Source organism: Bemisia tabaci, chromosome 8 (genome assembly GCF_918797505.1).
Source record: "Bemisia tabaci chromosome 8, PGI_BMITA_v3".
Lineage (NCBI taxonomy): Eukaryota > Metazoa > Arthropoda > Insecta > Hemiptera > Aleyrodidae > Bemisia > Bemisia tabaci.
Genome location: NC_092800.1, coordinates 2,814,921 through 2,831,539, shown reverse-complemented (window position 1 = coordinate 2,831,539; position 16,619 = coordinate 2,814,921). Strand labels below are relative to the sequence as shown.

General features: G+C 35.4%; 1 protein-coding gene across 4 annotated transcripts in view; it reads right to left on the bottom strand.

Moving 5' to 3' along the window:
- The window catches only part of LOC109032768 (uncharacterized), a 54,801-nt gene that overhangs the window by 13,848 nt on the left and 24,334 nt on the right, over positions 1 to 16,619 (bottom strand). For 3 of the 4 annotated variants that reach the window (XM_072303642.1, XM_072303640.1, XM_072303643.1), the window contains exons 5-15: positions 16,119 to 16,274; positions 15,213 to 15,288; positions 12,939 to 12,999; positions 10,534 to 11,193; positions 9,965 to 10,315; positions 8,071 to 8,251; positions 6,972 to 7,261; positions 5,143 to 5,397; positions 3,624 to 3,819; positions 2,026 to 2,251; positions 175 to 341 (exon numbers count right to left, since the gene is read on the bottom strand). In XM_072303642.1, coding sequence (XP_072159743.1) covers positions 175 to 341; positions 2,026 to 2,251; positions 3,624 to 3,819; positions 5,143 to 5,397; positions 6,972 to 7,261; positions 8,071 to 8,251; positions 9,965 to 10,315; positions 10,534 to 11,193; positions 12,939 to 12,999; positions 15,213 to 15,288; positions 16,119 to 16,274 — 2,619 coding nt within the window. The remainder of the gene's footprint in view (positions 1 to 174; positions 342 to 2,025; positions 2,252 to 3,623; positions 3,820 to 5,142; positions 5,398 to 6,971; positions 7,262 to 8,070; positions 8,252 to 9,964; positions 10,316 to 10,533; positions 11,194 to 12,938; positions 13,000 to 15,212; positions 15,289 to 16,118; positions 16,275 to 16,619) is intronic. The other variant, XM_072303641.1, reaches the window with a different exon arrangement.

Below are 16,619 nucleotides of genomic sequence, written 5' to 3'. Positions count from 1 at the left end.
AATGTCTCTCTTTTTACATTGAATATAAAAACTAGGCGTTAGGATGAATTTTGCTAACCTATTAAACATAAATACTAGAATTCAAAGCTGCATAACTTGACCCTTTGGCTAAAAACAAGTTTAGGTTCTAATTACAAGAATAACGAGTAGAACGGTTCTGCCTCATTAAATTACCTTGTAGAAGACCCAGCGCAGACCCTGGTCTTGGCGTTGGATCTATGCCGGCACAGCTTTTGTGAAGATTCGTTTCACTGCAACTGGGTCGTTGTGATATGAGATTGGAACTTCTTCCGCTAACCAAGTAGCCTCCACCATCAAATTGACGTAACGGAGAAAAGGACCTGCGAAAATGAATCTATTGGTCATAGGCTGACTAATGTGATAAGCATCTTTTGTGTTAGAACACTGAGGATTTCAAATATTCGTAAAGGGTTATTGATACAGCATGATTCGCCCATCCTTTAAGACCTTGCCTCATTATAAGCATAATTATTTAACGGACTTTAAGATTCAACTACTACAGGTACATAGATAAAAATCACAAACGAGATAACAGACAAAAAGATAAGGATAGTTAGAAACTGAACGAGGATTTTCTAATTATAAATTTTTTTATGTGTTACATCAATTTCTAAGATTTTGAGGGTCTAGTATGAAGGAGAAGAAGTGACAGAGAGAGAAAAAAAGAGCGAAAAACCTGAAGCATGTTGGTCTCTAGATTATCTATATTGATTCAGTGGGAACGATCTTCAAATTCTAAAAAAGGCTAAACGAAAAAGGTCCAAATGAAAAAAACTCGAAAAATGATACGAAACTCAATATCTAGCCACTCACAGGAAAAAAAGCTTTGAAGGACGAAAGCAGATTTTGTAGATAAACAATTTTTTTTAAGTTCGGTTGAAAAATTCGGACTTGAGTTTATAAAACAAACACTCCAGTGTCCAAGAGAATTATTTTACGAGAAAATTAATTCGTTATGTGTGATATTTAGCATAAAAGCATGATTTGATTGAGGTTTGAGCCCTGAGTTTGGGTGATTAGAGCTTAAAATAGCTTTGTCTCAAGACCATGTTCTCTGAACTCTAAACTAAAATCTTGCATAACTCCAGTTTGGTTTGACATTTTAGAGCATTTCTTGTGAATTCTTTAGATACTCCTCTAGGAAAGCGTACCAACTTTCCAATTTATGTTGAGCCAACTAAAGTCTTTTGCCCTGTGGATGGTTACATAAAAAATCAATTACTTAAGTTAAAAAATAAATGAAAAATTGTATCTGCAATTGCAACATTGTAATTCTTTGCTGGTCTTTCAATTTCTTGAAAAAAAAAAATCAACCTAAAGCTTTTCATGGAATTTTCTGTGAATTTTTCTCTCCTTTAAACACATTCACAAAAAATTTCAAAGAGATATTTTGGCTAGTTTCCCTTTTCTGAAAAAAAAAAAAAAAATACTAGAATTTGAAATTTTGCGGAGGAGATACACATTTTTCACATTGAATAATCAAAATGCTTTATTTTGGTCTTGTTTTTTCTCTCTTTTTTCCCCTAGATTCTACTCACCTAAATTAAAAACTCTGCTAAAGAAAAACTTTATGTGAGCTTTTGGATGTTGCTAAACTTCCTCTGACAAATCACGAATTTCCAGGAAAATTTGTAAGTATTTTTTTTCTAATTTTTCAGAGAATTTTATAAGTAGTTTGATCTTGAAGGTCTAAAAATTTCAATGAAAAATATTCATAACTTCCCTCGAAAATAAGTCTTCTTTTCGAGTAAAATTGGCAGCAGTTGATTGTTCATACAGCAATTTTCCCAAGCACTGCAAACTGAAGAACCTACATTCCTGAATTTATCCTAGCATTTGACTTACAAGAGGAATGTGTCAGAAAATCCCTAACGTCCTGCTTAAAAAATTTGGAGTGGAAAAGAAAAGAAAAATTTTATACCCCAGGTTGATTTTCGAATTTCTTTCTAGACTACTGGTTTGAATAAATGTACTGCTTAAAAAAGTAACTTTGTTGATACATACCTAATTCTACTCTGGCCTTTCTTGGCCGATTTTTGATTTTCTTTATTTCTATGAAGAGGAAGCGACACGATATCTTGGTCAGCAGGGATAGAAGGCAGCTTGCGGCGCAAACGCAAGGATTTTTGAGAGTCCGTTTCACTGAGTGTGTCTGAAGAGTCTCCTCCAGCATCACGAAGACCTCTTGGCGTTCCCACCGGAGTGATATTTGGAGTGACAATCGTAGCACCTGAACAGGAAACAATTTAAAGCATTATTTGATGAACTAAAGACATCAAATTACTTAGATTTAGAGAGATACGACAAAGCTAAAAATAGAAAAATCATTCACCTGTTGAAACTCTTGAAATAGGGGAACAAGTCACCCACACAGCGAATTTTTTTGTTGACAGATTTATCGAAGCTCGTATTAAAAAAAGAGATCACGATAACAAATGATCATTCTTCTTTTATAATTAAATGGACATGGCTTAGACTTTCCTGCCAAATTGCCCGTGACTAAAGTTGAATTTAATTTTCATCATCAGTTCAGGGTTTTGCAAACGTGGTCAGGACTATAAACTGGTCGTTGGTTGAAAGATTATGTAGGGAGTCTAGCAACAGCTCATGGGACTCTGATCTGATGTTCAAAACACCGCATTCGTCATTGAAGAAGAAAAACCATTGCCCATATTTGTGAAAAATTAACGAATGAAAATTCACTTGTTGAAAACAAAGAATATGATTAAAAAATTCTCAATCCAATAATTTACGGTAACCGCAAGGCAAATATAGGGCCAGAAGGCAATTTTCAAGAGTGACAACTTTTGTTTCAATTTCTGGGTGGCCGAGCTTTTTCAAAAAAAAGAGTGACTGCACATTTATTAAAGAAACATATATCATGAAATGGTATATTTTCTTTCGTGGGAGAAAAAAAAAATTAGATCAACAGTTTTTCTTGAAATTTTCTAAATTTTTTTTTCATTCAAAATTATCTGAAGAAAATTTTGAGGGAACATTTCACTTCGTCTTCTTTAAAAAATTACGCAGAATTAGAGATTTTAAAATGCTGCGATAAACTTACACATTTTTGGACGTTAGCCATCAATGCATTAAATTAGATTATTCATTAACATATTCTCAAATAATGTGAATTGAGACAGAACGGAACTCTTAAAACTGCAAATTTCTAATTGCAAACTTCATATTGATGGCCGAAGTCGAAACCATGAATCTCTGTTTGCAATGTTGCAAACTCACTGTCATATTTCATTTTTTCATGAGAAAACTAGTCAGCATAAATTCTCAAAAACTGTCTTGATTTTTCTTCTCCGTAAGCAGAATGTTCTGTACAAATTATAAGCCTTAAAGTTGGCTTGTTTCTCAGTCTCTTCAAAAAAATAAAATCAGAGCAGAAATTTTTAACCCCTACAATCGAGATACATGATTTCGCATTTTGGCTAGCAATAAGGCCATAGTTTCAGTTTGTTTCTACAGTTTTTTATGGCTTTTAAGCCAAAACATTCTTAAAACACTCTCCTTAGCACTGTTACTGATATTACAATTTTTCGCTGTTTTGCACTTGGGTCATTTATGAATTCCTAAGAAATATTGAAGCTTACCATCTGTGACTAGCCCCCCGGGCACACTCAGTCTGACTTGGGCTAACTTGGAGCCATCCAAGCCCGCAGCAGCATTTGCTAAAAGAATTTGATTATTCAACAGAGCTTGTTGTCCTAAAATTTGTGCTTGTTGGTTCAGCCTTTGCATTGTGATTGCCTGATTTACGTTCGCCAAGGCTGCGTTACTTTCTTTCTTCTGAAAACAGATAAAGCTTACATTTAAAAACTTCCAAATGCACTGAGATAATAAAATAGAGAACAATATTGTTGCTCCTCTAGTGTAAGGGCGTATCTCTGTTTTCATTTTGACCTGTCCATGAAACTTTATGCTCTCCAGGGCTCATGCGGAATTGGAGATACGCCCTTTTGTCAGAAGGACGACAACATCAGTAACTGATATCCACATCTATCGGTAAAATGCAATTTTGGGATGCTATCCTTTACATTAATGTTGCTCGATAAGCTTCGATCCAGTTCAGATGATTAACCCTCCGAGATATCTTCAATTGACGATATCTTCAATTGACTTTTAACTGAACTAAACTATCTGGCAGAGTTTAGGAAAATAGAGACACAATAGATATAAACTACAATAAAAAAGCTATTTCAAAAGTACTGAGATTTAAGTATTGAAAACAGCAATTTTGAGACGATAAAATGCAATTAAATAAATATACAATATCGACGGTGAAACTATCAAACCACGTATCTCATTTGCGGTGTTTAAAAATCTACGCTCACATTTTATTTTTTAGAAGTAGACCAAATCAATATCATTTCTTGAAATTTTCACGGAATTTTCTCCGCACAAAGAGGAGAAATCACAGAAATTTTCAAGACTGGATGTTAAATAGTTTTTCATTTAAAAAATAAAGCATGACAGGAAGTCTGCGACGTCGCAAACCGAGATACGTGGTTTGGTAGTTTCACCGTCGATATGTATTCAAAACTGAAGCTATGAAATGAATTTCATCTAATGGTTTAATATTGCTATTGACAGCAGGTTTGTATTTCACAGGTAGAGGGAAATTGTAAATTACACATTTTTTCAAGAATTAATTCCTCTAAAGAAATCTGATTGTAGCTCTTGTCAAACATTTTTAGGAACATTCATTTGTGGGTCGATGAAAGTTAAGTGATACCGATTTTGAGTGAAGTTTTGGACTTTTCAGAGTTGAAAATGGATGATTCAACACGATTTGGAAAACATGCAAAAGCAGAAAATTTGAATAATAGAGAATGAGCAGGGAAGAAAAAGGCATTCATCTCAACAAGTGTTTAATTATGATTACCTGCCAAGTCCATTTTTCTGCATAACCATTCTCTTACGCTTAAGTTTTGATGTTAGAATCTTCAATGGAAAGTATTGTAAAAAATGATGATTTTTCAATAGGAAAAGGAGCCTTTTACCGTGAAGGCACCATTTTAAATTTAGGGATTTTTGTTGAAGTGAGCTGAGTTATCAGATTGGAGGATTTCCCTGGACAACGCAAATTCCTTTTATCAAAAAAATCATCACCTGAAGGCTTTTAAGTGGAACTGCGTTGGCATATTGTGGTGGCAGCGTCCGGCTTATTTTCCGCATGTGATTTGCGTAGTGCTGTTGTTGCATGTGTTGCTGATACATTTTCTGCTGCTGCGGAGTGAGTCTGCTCTGATTGGCCAACAGAAACGACTGATCCAACTGCTGCTGCTGCTGTTGGGCAGCTTGCTGAAGTTGCTGCTGCTGTTGTTGTTTTGACAACATTTGAAGCTGTTGTTGTTCATGTTGTATCTGTTGCAATAGAAAAGGATGAATGAGCCCCGGCTTAGAAAAAACACACTATGTTTGTGACCATCCAACGTGATGATACGGATCTCTACAGATGAGGACAAATTTTTTCAAAAAAGCACTTTGTGTCAGGGTTGTGTCAAAAAACTAAAATTTGAGTCCTTATAAAAATACTCTCTGGCGCTCCTTGAAAAAATCCCAAAGTTTAAATAGCAAGTACTTACTTTAGTTCATTAGAAAGCCAAAACAAGCATTCACGTTCAATCACATCCATACATGTTGAGCTTTGAACGGAGCAGATTAAACCTTCAACTAGCTTTCCCTTGAAACCATTTTATTTGAACTCTAAACTTTATATTGTCAAAGCTATAGTTTGCAGTGTTTTCATAATTTCTTCATTTTCCAATTTCTTGGTTTTTTTTTCACATGTTTCCGACTCCAAAATTTCCGGAGTTTCTTACCTTCAAGAAAGACCGTCTCTTCTATATAAATATATTTTTTTAAAATGATGTTTACTTTTGCTGAGCTATGAATGAAAACTCTACTTCTAGAGATTCAAAATGAGGGAAAAGACACAAGTTGTTTGCTAACTCTCATATGGCACCGGTTGAAGTTCTACGCGCTGTTCGCAAATTTTTCAGACTTTTCCGATGAATTTCTTGGCGTTCTTGGTTTCCAAAGGACCCTGCTGGTTAAGTGAAAGAATTTTATGTATTTTCTGAGCCAAACTTTTGGTAATATATTTCTATAATTAGTTTTTTGGTGCTATTAACCTATTCCCTGTGAATGGTCACATTCGGAGTTGTTGGCAAAACTTTGACAGAGTTTTAAGTTTCAAAGAATTTAAAAAATACCTCAGTTTTCCATGATTTTTTAGGGCTTCAAAACCTAAGTTTCCTGACTTTGCAATACATTGTTTCGGTATAATGGTTCGATGAAATACATTCAACAGACAAATTTTGGTGCAAAGTCTCTTGGAATGGAAAAAATTCAGAATTTGAGAACTAATAGGCAGGAGGTGGACTTGATGATGATATGCATTATCCAAAGGAGTAGGGAGACAATCAGAGACAAAAATCTCAAAATTAGAAAACTAATTCACTACTACACACACTCTTAACACATGCCCTGAGTTAACGCAAAACTGACTGAGATAGACACCCGATGGTAGTGACCCCTCACAGGAAATAAACAAGCCTTGCATTGTTCAATTCTTGAGTGCTAATTTCTGTCAATAGAACGTAAGTGCAATAGAAAATAATTAAAAAGTGTCAAGATTCCGCAGCAAAATTCCCTAACTTTTCAGGGTCAAGCAAAAATCCCTAACTTTTCCATCGGAATTACTTTTTATAACTTGTTACCCTGTTTAAGCAACATTATCTTCTTTGCATCAAGAAAGAATGTCATGATTTCAAAAATTTCTCTTAAAAGTAAAAGACTCAATCCCTGAAGTATTTGTATAACTTAATATAAAACATTCTATAAGTATAAAATTACAGGATGTTGAAAGAAAACTCTAGTGAAAATTATCATTTGTCTCTGGAGATTTAAAACACTGAGATTTTAGAGTGACTAACCTGTTGCCTTTGAAGTTGCTGCTGTTCAAGTAATAGCTGTTGCATTCTTGCGATCTGGTTTGGTGGCATCTGCGCCATTTGCTCGTCATTCAACCTATAGAATTCGTTCAGCTGGGCTTCCGTCTGTTTAATTTGGTTTGCACGGTAAGAAGGATGCATCATTTGCTCTGGGCTGTCGAACTCGTAAGGGTCTTTGGGATAGTGTTCGTCGTGATATGACATCTCGTTTCGATTGTCGGTTGGCTTACCATTCGGTTGCGTTGCTGCTTGTTGCGAGGATGAGCCCAACCCTGCATAGGAAATTAATTATTGAGCAATTGATTGGACATCTTTTGTGAAAAAATACATTTTAGGTGGAAAATTCACAATTCATTTTAATGAACAACTGTCTTTTTCAGTCTATCATTAAAAAAATCAAAAGCATCAAAATCTGAGATGCTTTGGGATACTGTTTGGCCATAGGTAAAATCATGACTATGACATGAATTGGTACAGCTGGATAATCTGTTACAAATTCAAGGAGCTCTTATTTATGGAATTTTTGTAGATTTCAAGAATTCGGTTTTTACTTCTGAAATTTTAAGAATGGTTTGCTTCTTTTTGTGACCGCTTATCGATTAGTAAAAAGCTATTACACTGCCAAGGAATAAACTGAGCCCAGATACAAACTTTCATACCATTCTTACATAGCAGACAAAATCAACATTTTTTCTGTCACTCATTCAAACAAGGCCTTTGCAGCTTGAATAACCCTGGACTATGCTAATAGTAGCACAACTAGAAGATTTTAATAGGATAATTGATGTGGATTGTACGTGCATCATGCATCAACGCTATTCTAGATGATGACATGAAATCCTGCAATGGAGTTACGAGTGATCATTTGGCAATTTTTTGTATTCAATCTTTTTGCACCTCTTAATTTTTTGGGCAGATTCTCCATTTATTTTAGAGTAGTTTAGCTGAGTTGAAGTTTGTAAAATAAAAGAAACTAGACAAACTAAAAAGGTGAAATAGACTGTAATCACAAGAATAAACTTTCTTGAGAACTGAGGCCAAATCTTCGAAAGGAATTTTTATAATCAAAACATTTTCATACCTAACGCTCGACTAAAATCAGCAATCATTCCACTGATGGTCCCTGAGGTTTGTTTGTCATTCTGGGCCATTTGTTGTTGCGTTTGCAAATCCTGTTTCAGGGGCATCTTCTTCGGCGAAGCTGAGGTCTGTTGGCGGAGACCCATTACTCCAGCTTTGTAAGAATCATCAGCACCGATTCTCTGCCAATTCAGAAAAAAATAAATAAATAAAAAACAAGAAAAGATACGACACAGAAGGAGATTTTAGAAGCATCAAAAAAATGGTAGTACTTATAATCCTATCAACAAATAGAAATGCTTCTATCATTTAAAATACATCTTACGAACTCATGTTTAACAAAACAGCGTTTAGTTAAAACTGTCAGTGATTTCAATATCATTACATCGGTGAAAAGAATAATAAGTATTTGATTTGCAAAAAATAGAAAATAACATGATAGCTTTCAAAAGATTGAAACAATTTGTAATCTCGGCCTTTTGTCAAAATATTTTAAGCATTTTCAACAATGTCTGCTTCAACTTTTCTCAAATTATAGCAATTTTCGCTGATTTGGGGTCATTAGTCATGGTTATCAGTTTGGAGACATTTTAGGGGCTCAAACTGAAAAACCTGACGGAGAACCGATTTACTTAGGGCCAGCTGGGTTCTGTTGTTAATTGATATATGATGTCCTTCTTGAACTCCTCAGTGTGATGAGCCTTTAGAAAACCCTCCTATGTGAAAATTTTGAGAAAAGTTGGACTGGAAAGTGAATTGTTCAGCATTTTTACACAAGTTTATCTCATGAAGATGTGGCACTGCTGCTATGTAGAATACTTGGAGCCTTTCAAACTGAAGCAGAAGACTCAACAAATGCTAAGCGTCTTGTCATTTTCCTGGCTGACACACTGTGAGGAAAGAAAATCTCTCCTTAATCACCAACATTCCTACATCGTCACCTTCCAGGCAAAGTATCACAAGCGCCATGCGACGTTTAAAAATTTCCGCCGCCATTATATTTTTTTACAGAGAAATTGTTCAACGAAGCTGTCCGAAAATTACACCGAATTTTCTTTGTGCTGCCGATAAAATTTAGTGAAATTTTCGAACAGATTCAACCAACAATTTCTCAGTGAAAAAATAAAATGGCGGCGGAAATTTTTAAACGTCGCATGGCGCTTGTGATACTTTGCCTGGAAGGTGACGACATGATGGCGCATTCAAAAAAGCTGTCCAATTCATTTTTTAAATAGCGGACAAATAAATGTGCAAAGACTTCAAAGTGGGTGCTCCTACCAGTTTTGACACGAAAAGTGCTGTTTTGATTGAAATTAGATTGTGGTAATTTTTAAAAACTTGAGGTCAAGTTATGCGATAGCCTGCAGACTTATATTGGACTTAGACCAAAATTTGCTGCTAATTTGACACCACTCCGGAATTTTGACTGTGTTCACCCTTTTTGGCCGATAACATTTCATCCAACCGTTGTTGACATTGACATAGTCCTGCAGTCTGATTCTTGAAATTGATGGACAAAGAAATAGACCAAGAGGGCAAAGAGAAAATGGAGGGATCCTATTGGTGGAACGAGTGGTTGCAATGGAAAAAGGAAGTAAGTAATAGACTTGCAAAAACCAACCCATGAGAGACCTTATAGTTAGTCCATTATCTTCTCCCTTAGTCTACAGGAGCCACCTAATTTAACCAATAGAATTGCTCCACTGGAAAATGGCTGACAATGAGTCTACTTTGTCTATTATCTTCAATAATCAGCCCACAGTTGCTTACAGCAAAATTAAGCTGCGCATTTAAGCTATGCATTTAAGTTGCACACTACTGTGACAATATTTCATGCAGATCAAGAGACCTCCATTATTCATGGAGCGAGAGAAATTCCGAAACCAAAAACTTACTTGATGCTCGGGCGATCTGGACTTAAGCTTGTTCATTAAATAATTGGCTGTCTCTCCATAACCTTTCTGAGGAAACTGCGTCTCATTGATGTAACCATCCTGATTTGGCATTCTCCCCATCGGATCCCGATTTGTGTGGTCCTGCAGGTACTTAGTCCTATCGCCCTCGTGCCATTGCTGCTGCATCAGCTCTGATTCTCGCTGATTCAGCGGGTACGACTGATGCAGCTGGTGTGGCTGCTGCTGCTGGTACTGCTGCTGTTGCTGATTTTGATGATATTTGCTTTGTTGTGGGTAGGATTGCTGCTGCGACATCGATTGCATTTCTTGCTGATATGGATATTGTTGCTGCTGCAAGTAAAAAAAAAAGAGAGAAGTGAGACATTAAAAAAATTACATGGGTATCAGGATTTTAGTTGATCCTAATACTTGATCCTGTTTTTGCAGCTTTAACAGAGTATATCATTGAACAAGAAGTAAAGTTTCAGAGGGCTGACGCAAATTAATCTTGAGAAAAAGGTGCACAATGATGGTAGAATGCTTGAGCAGTTTATAAGTGATGTCCTTACCTGAAGCTGTTGCTGGTACATTTGATGCTGTTGCTGTTGTTGTTGTTGCTGCTGCTGCTGCTGGAGTTGCTGTTGATGATGCTGTTGTTGCTGCTGCTGCTGATACTGATGTTGCTGTTGTTGTAATTGTTGCTGCTGCAATTGTTGCTGATACTGCTGTTGTTGCTGGTGTTGTTGTTGTTGCTGTTGCTGCTGGATTTGGCGTTGCTGCAGCTGTTGCTGCTGTTGTTGTTGTTGTTGTTGCTGCTGTTGCCTCTGCAATTGCTGTTGGGTTTCCTGCTCATAGGTGAGCCTTTGTTCTTGCTCTCGCAGTTTCATATCGCGAATTTGACTTTGCTCTTGCTGCAAGCGAGCCGCAGGCTGACGCGACATCTCACTTGGCATTTGCTGGAAGTTCGAGTCCATCTCGTTGTTTTGATATTGTCTCAGCTTGGATTGCTGCGTCGACTGATTGTAGCCGTACTGAGATCCCTGCAGGTCGCTTTGGTTTTCCGGTGGTTTTTTCATGCTCAAAGAGTCCCTTTGATCTAGCTTGTCATACTGGTAACTGTGTTGAGGCGATGAGTGAGGGAGATATGACTTTTGTGAATCAATATGATTGCTTGGTTGTGCATCGATTTTTGATCGATAACCACTAGAATCAGTGGATCGATCTGCATCCTGAAATCACAAATACAGTTACTGTGAGAACATTGAAAAGGTATGGTTACTTTCGAATTTATATCTAATGGTGAAATTCTCAAATGGATACATTAGGCAGTGCCCAATTATAAACATTGGGAATTACTCGAGGAGATTTATCAACCATGAAACTCCCAAACCAAGTGACTTGGTTGACTTTTCCTATCATACTTTATTGTTTTAATGGATAACTAAGTACTCAATTTCAATTCTTTAAAAATTCCGTGATTTTTCCTCTCAGTGCAAAAAAAAAATTCTGTGAAAACGTCAAGGAATGGTGTTGATTTGTTCTTGTGCAAAAAAAAAAAAAAAAAAAAAAAAAAAAAAAAAAAAAAAAAGTGGAGATTTCTAAGTACCAAAAATAGGATACGAGGTTTGGGAATTTCATTTTGAAAATGCGAAAATTTATGCACAACACGCAGAGTGTAGCATACCAAAGGTGAAACCAACAAATTATAGATGTAGATTGCTGTAATCCTTGTATCTAATTATTTTGGGAAAATATTGCTCCAAATATTTTAAAGAAATTTTCAAGGAAAACTGATGGAAAATCAAAGAAAAATTGTGCAAAATTTTATGCATAAAAAATGATAAGGCCCTATTTAGAAAAATAAAGTAACGAGATAAAGCTGTTTGGTATGTTCACAATTGATATTTAAAATAAGGGCCCTTTACTCCTATGGATTAGCGATAAAAATCATATGAAAATTTAAGCTGCAACCCATCAGAGAAAATGAAGTAATTGCAGAATCAAATCATGGACTAGCTGATCTTCAGAAAGGTCAAGATTTTCTGTAAAATTTCATGTCATGATAAACCCTCCTTCTCACAAGCAGAGTTTCAACCAACTTAGCAGGAAAAAATTCCCCGGCCTAGCCAGATTTTCCCTGACCAAAGTAATCAAAATTCCTAACTTTTTACGATGACAATTTGCAAGCGTACAACTTGCAAAAAACGATTATTTTTTGCATTAATTTCACTGCGAATGGCAGAAACTTGTGAACCATTTTTTTCTTGTAGTAACCATTTGATATTTGTTAAAATTGCGATGGGCCACCAGACGAGGTCTGAATTAGAAGAAAACGTTGTACGTTTTCTTCTCAAAATTTTACATAGAAAACAATTCACACAACCGGAAGTTTGGAAATCAACCCCTGAACAAGACATAAACAAGTCTTCTTAACACAGATCAAATGGAAGTTAGATCATACAAATTATGTCATTTGTATTTTTGCCATTAAACCAATATTAATTAAAAATACTCATATCTTGTGTAAGAGTTGATTTGCAGACTTCTCCTTGTGTGATTCGTTTTCTTGTGATATTTTGAAGGAAAAACATGCAGCATTGTGCTTAAATTCATGCCTTGCCTAGAGGCTTATTCCGCAATGAAAATTATTCCTCTTTCCAGTTTTCGGAGTTTAACTCATTGTCCGAGTATCAAACCTAGAATAAGACTGAGACGCAGTTTTATCACATTTCAAGATTTTTTTAATTGCCAGTCTCTTACATAAAATTCTCTGACTTTTCCCTGATTCCCTTGGCATTATGAAATACCCTGATAGTTCTCCCTGTTTTCTAGACTTGTAGACACCCTACGCAAATGAACACATAAATTTCCATGAATGATGCCTGATAAAATATAAGAACATGTCCATTCATAGTTCAAACAAAATTACCGATTAGGGCACTTAAAATCAATGGAAAAGTATCACCAAGCTTACCAAGATACTTGATTTTTCCGATGTTCGACTGCTACTCCACGTAGGTTGATAATCTAAAGACCTGAAAAATATTCACGCAAAAAATTATGTTTACAATTCATTGAAACAACTAAAAAAACATGCAAATGTGTTCATAAGTAAGCATCTTTATTTTATAGAGTTATGGATTGATCATATCAAATCATCTCGTTTTCATCCGAGAAGTGGATCTTAAACCTTAGGTTTGGTACCGACCTTTTTTTTTTTATGGCGCTGCTGTGTTACTCAAAACAGGAGTAAAAGCAAGATGAAGTTTGAAAAAATGGACTTTGTATTGTCTCAGCAAAACATTTTATTTAAAAAAGCCTCTGTTTCTTTAATAAATTGCCACCTACCATCGGGAAGACTCACAGAAATCGATTGGACGATTGAAATCGATTGGACGATTAAAATCGACGAATTTAATTTTCAACTGTGTAAAAAAGGCCTTTTTCATTTCCAAGTTTAGCAAGACAGTAGTCAGCGCTACTTTTTGTGTACTTTTGTGAGGTTGTGTTTTGGACAATGAACAAACTTTAAAGTTAGGAATTGGCAAAAAAAAAAGACCTTTTTACCCAATTAGTACAGCCCTCTGGCAGAATAATGCCCCTTACTGCTGATTGACGTGACACAATATCAATTTTTGCGTACTTACTGCTTTCTCATAGGTCTCCTTATTTTACGAAAAAAGACGAATTTTGATTTGAATTTGATTAGACGAATTCAAAGGAAAACTTAATTTTGAAAATTTGCACAAAACTGCTCTCTTCAGTAACAAGGTAGAGCGATATGCGCTTTTAAATTAAACAGGGTGTCTACTTAAACAGGCTGGTCAAAAATAAGTACTTTTACAGTACTTTTTCAGTACATTCTCGAGAAATTCAGTACCTCCTCCAACAGAAAAATTCCGTACTTTTTCAGTACCTCCATTGGACAAAATTAGAAAAATTTCAAATTGCAACAAAAATGACAAAAAATTTAAAAAAATTTCGGACCTTTATGCGGAATTTACGCACTTTTTCAGTACTTCCGGACCGCCTTTAAAAAATCAGTACTGTTTCCGGACTTTCCGGACTTATAGACACCCTGTTTAACTGTTTTCTTGCAGAGGAACATAAGTCAATTGCTTTCCTTATATAGTACAAATGGACGTCGATGGCTACAGTGAGACACTATGTACCTTCATTGCTCTTTTCAATATATCCACTCCTATTTAATTTTTTAGAAGAATAAAAAGCCAACTTCATAGCTTGAAATTTATGCAGTATATTCTGCTAATAGAGAAGAAATGTCAAAGAACTTTTCAAGAAACACGGGTTAATTTTTTTAATAATTAATAGATTATGACCGGAGGTGTGCAACACCGTAAACTGAGATACATAGTTTCCCACTTGGGCTTTTGACATGTGATCTCTTGTTCACAAAAGTAAATTTTCGTCAAATTGGGTTAAAAACTGGGAAATTAATTTTTAATAAAAAACTCTCTAGTACTTAATAAAAATAGCTGAAAGCAGTTACACTCATTTTCCTGCCTGTAGAGGGCATAAAGTAGCATTTCCATCTGACAGTTTTAACCCCCAAACAAGGTCCATTTAATCTTTAGATTCCTCCTTAATTTTTGAGCCGCAAACTACAAGCCGTCACTACTTCAGCCCAAATATACATTTTAAAATATGCTTTATACCATAATGTTTGAACACTCCTTTAAATAGAGGTGCTGATACCTCAACAGGGCATGTTAATGACGATGCGCAACAATGCGCAAATAAATAAAATCAAAAGGGAACATCTACTTCAAATTAGCGAACATCATGGTTCTTTTTGATACGAATATTTTGTGGCTCTTACTAGTAGCTTTAATAAGATTAATTAGACTTCATTTTGCAGGTAGGAACTACAACTTCAGACTCATTTGTAAAAGCACTTATCTGCATGGAAAAACTAATGGCACATGCATTGTTTCTAAAGTGAGCTAGAAATAGTAGTTTCTAATTGCAAAATGTGGTCTAATTTTGAGTTAGTGAGCACTGAGGTTTCTCCTTCTCCACTTATGTTTTGAAATTTCTGTGATTTTGAGATAAAGCATCCTTGTAAGAGAATGATGAACTAATGAAGACCAATGTCTTCTAAATACTACTAGTGTTCACTTTCCCTCTGGTTGATACACTGCAACTCATGTTGTCTAGGAGTAAATGGAGCAAGCTAAGAATCCTGAGCCAAAGAGTTACTTTTTTGCATTTTACAAGTTTTTTTTACCTGAGTTTTTCAGTCCTGCTATTTAGGCTACTGGATAGTTGTGAAATTTCACTAAGAGAATTTGCACTGGAGAAACCTGAAAATGAAAATTTATCACATTAGAGTGAAAACTAGTAGAAAGATAAAAAGGTTAGAATAATAGCTCAATAATTATATTATAAATTTTTTAGCCAATTATTGAACGGTATGTCAGGAAATATTTTGACTAACATCAATAACTTTGAAAACCTCTGGGCAGTTTTAAGACTTATCCAATAATACCAAATTTTAAAATTATAGGCAATCTCAACTCACTGTCACAAAAGAAAGAAAAAAAAAGCTGCACCCTAAAAATACTCATTTAATTCATTTGTGACTTGAAAAATACAAAATCGCAAAACCACAAAAAATCGTAGAAAAATATTAGGTTAGATCAAGTATGAATATAGAAAAAAGATAATTATTGTACAGGAGAGTGAAACTACCAATCAAAAAAATGTTAGGTTGATCAAACTTTCCGGATGAGTGATGATAGGAAACGCCCTGTCAGAGAATGATTGAGTGTACAAAAACACTGATGCGCACGTCATTTACACGACAGTAAACTCTGCGTTGAAGAAAAAAGGAAATGTGTCAATTTCAGAGGGGACACACATAAATCAAAAATATCCTTCAAACTCTGTTTTGATTGGATGGGACGATACTGACCAACTGGACTTCATTTTGCAATAAGAGATCACAATATCTGACTCACTTTAAAGACAAAATATGTGCCTTTAGTTTCCCTGTGCAGAGAGGTACTCTTATGGATGAGCTAGAAATAAAGGTTTTTTATTACAAAATGAAGTTCAACTGTAAGCCGCTAAAGTTTAACGTTGGTATTTGTTTCCTTATCTACTTGATGAAAAATATTTGGATCATACGAACCACTGGTAGTTGTCGTTGAGGTGACAGCAGGGTCTGCATAACTAGATGTTGGTCTGTGGTCCGAGGATAATGATGATAAAGGTGAGTGTGTCGTATAACTGGAAGAAAATTTATCTTGATACCTAGGCTGGATCCCATCCTCTTTTCTGAAGTTTCCTACGAAAATACAAAGATGAGAGGTTGATAATTGAAAAAGACATTTCATAGTGAGCTAGTTTAGCTTAGAGAGAAAATAATTATTTTTTCATTTATAATTGAAAAGCTGATTTTCACATTATTACTTGACAATATTTTCGCCGTATCTTTCAATTTTTTTAAATAATTGTTGGGTTGCAATACAGATGGGTAAGATGAGGACAGAACTCTTTTTTATTAAATGCATTTTTTTTAAAACCTACTTTCAGGATGCAGGGGCTCATCTTGCATTTAAATCCCTTAATCCATGCTTTACATTCAGCCTAGGGTGACCGGTGACCTGTGACCCTTGTTTGTGACTATCAA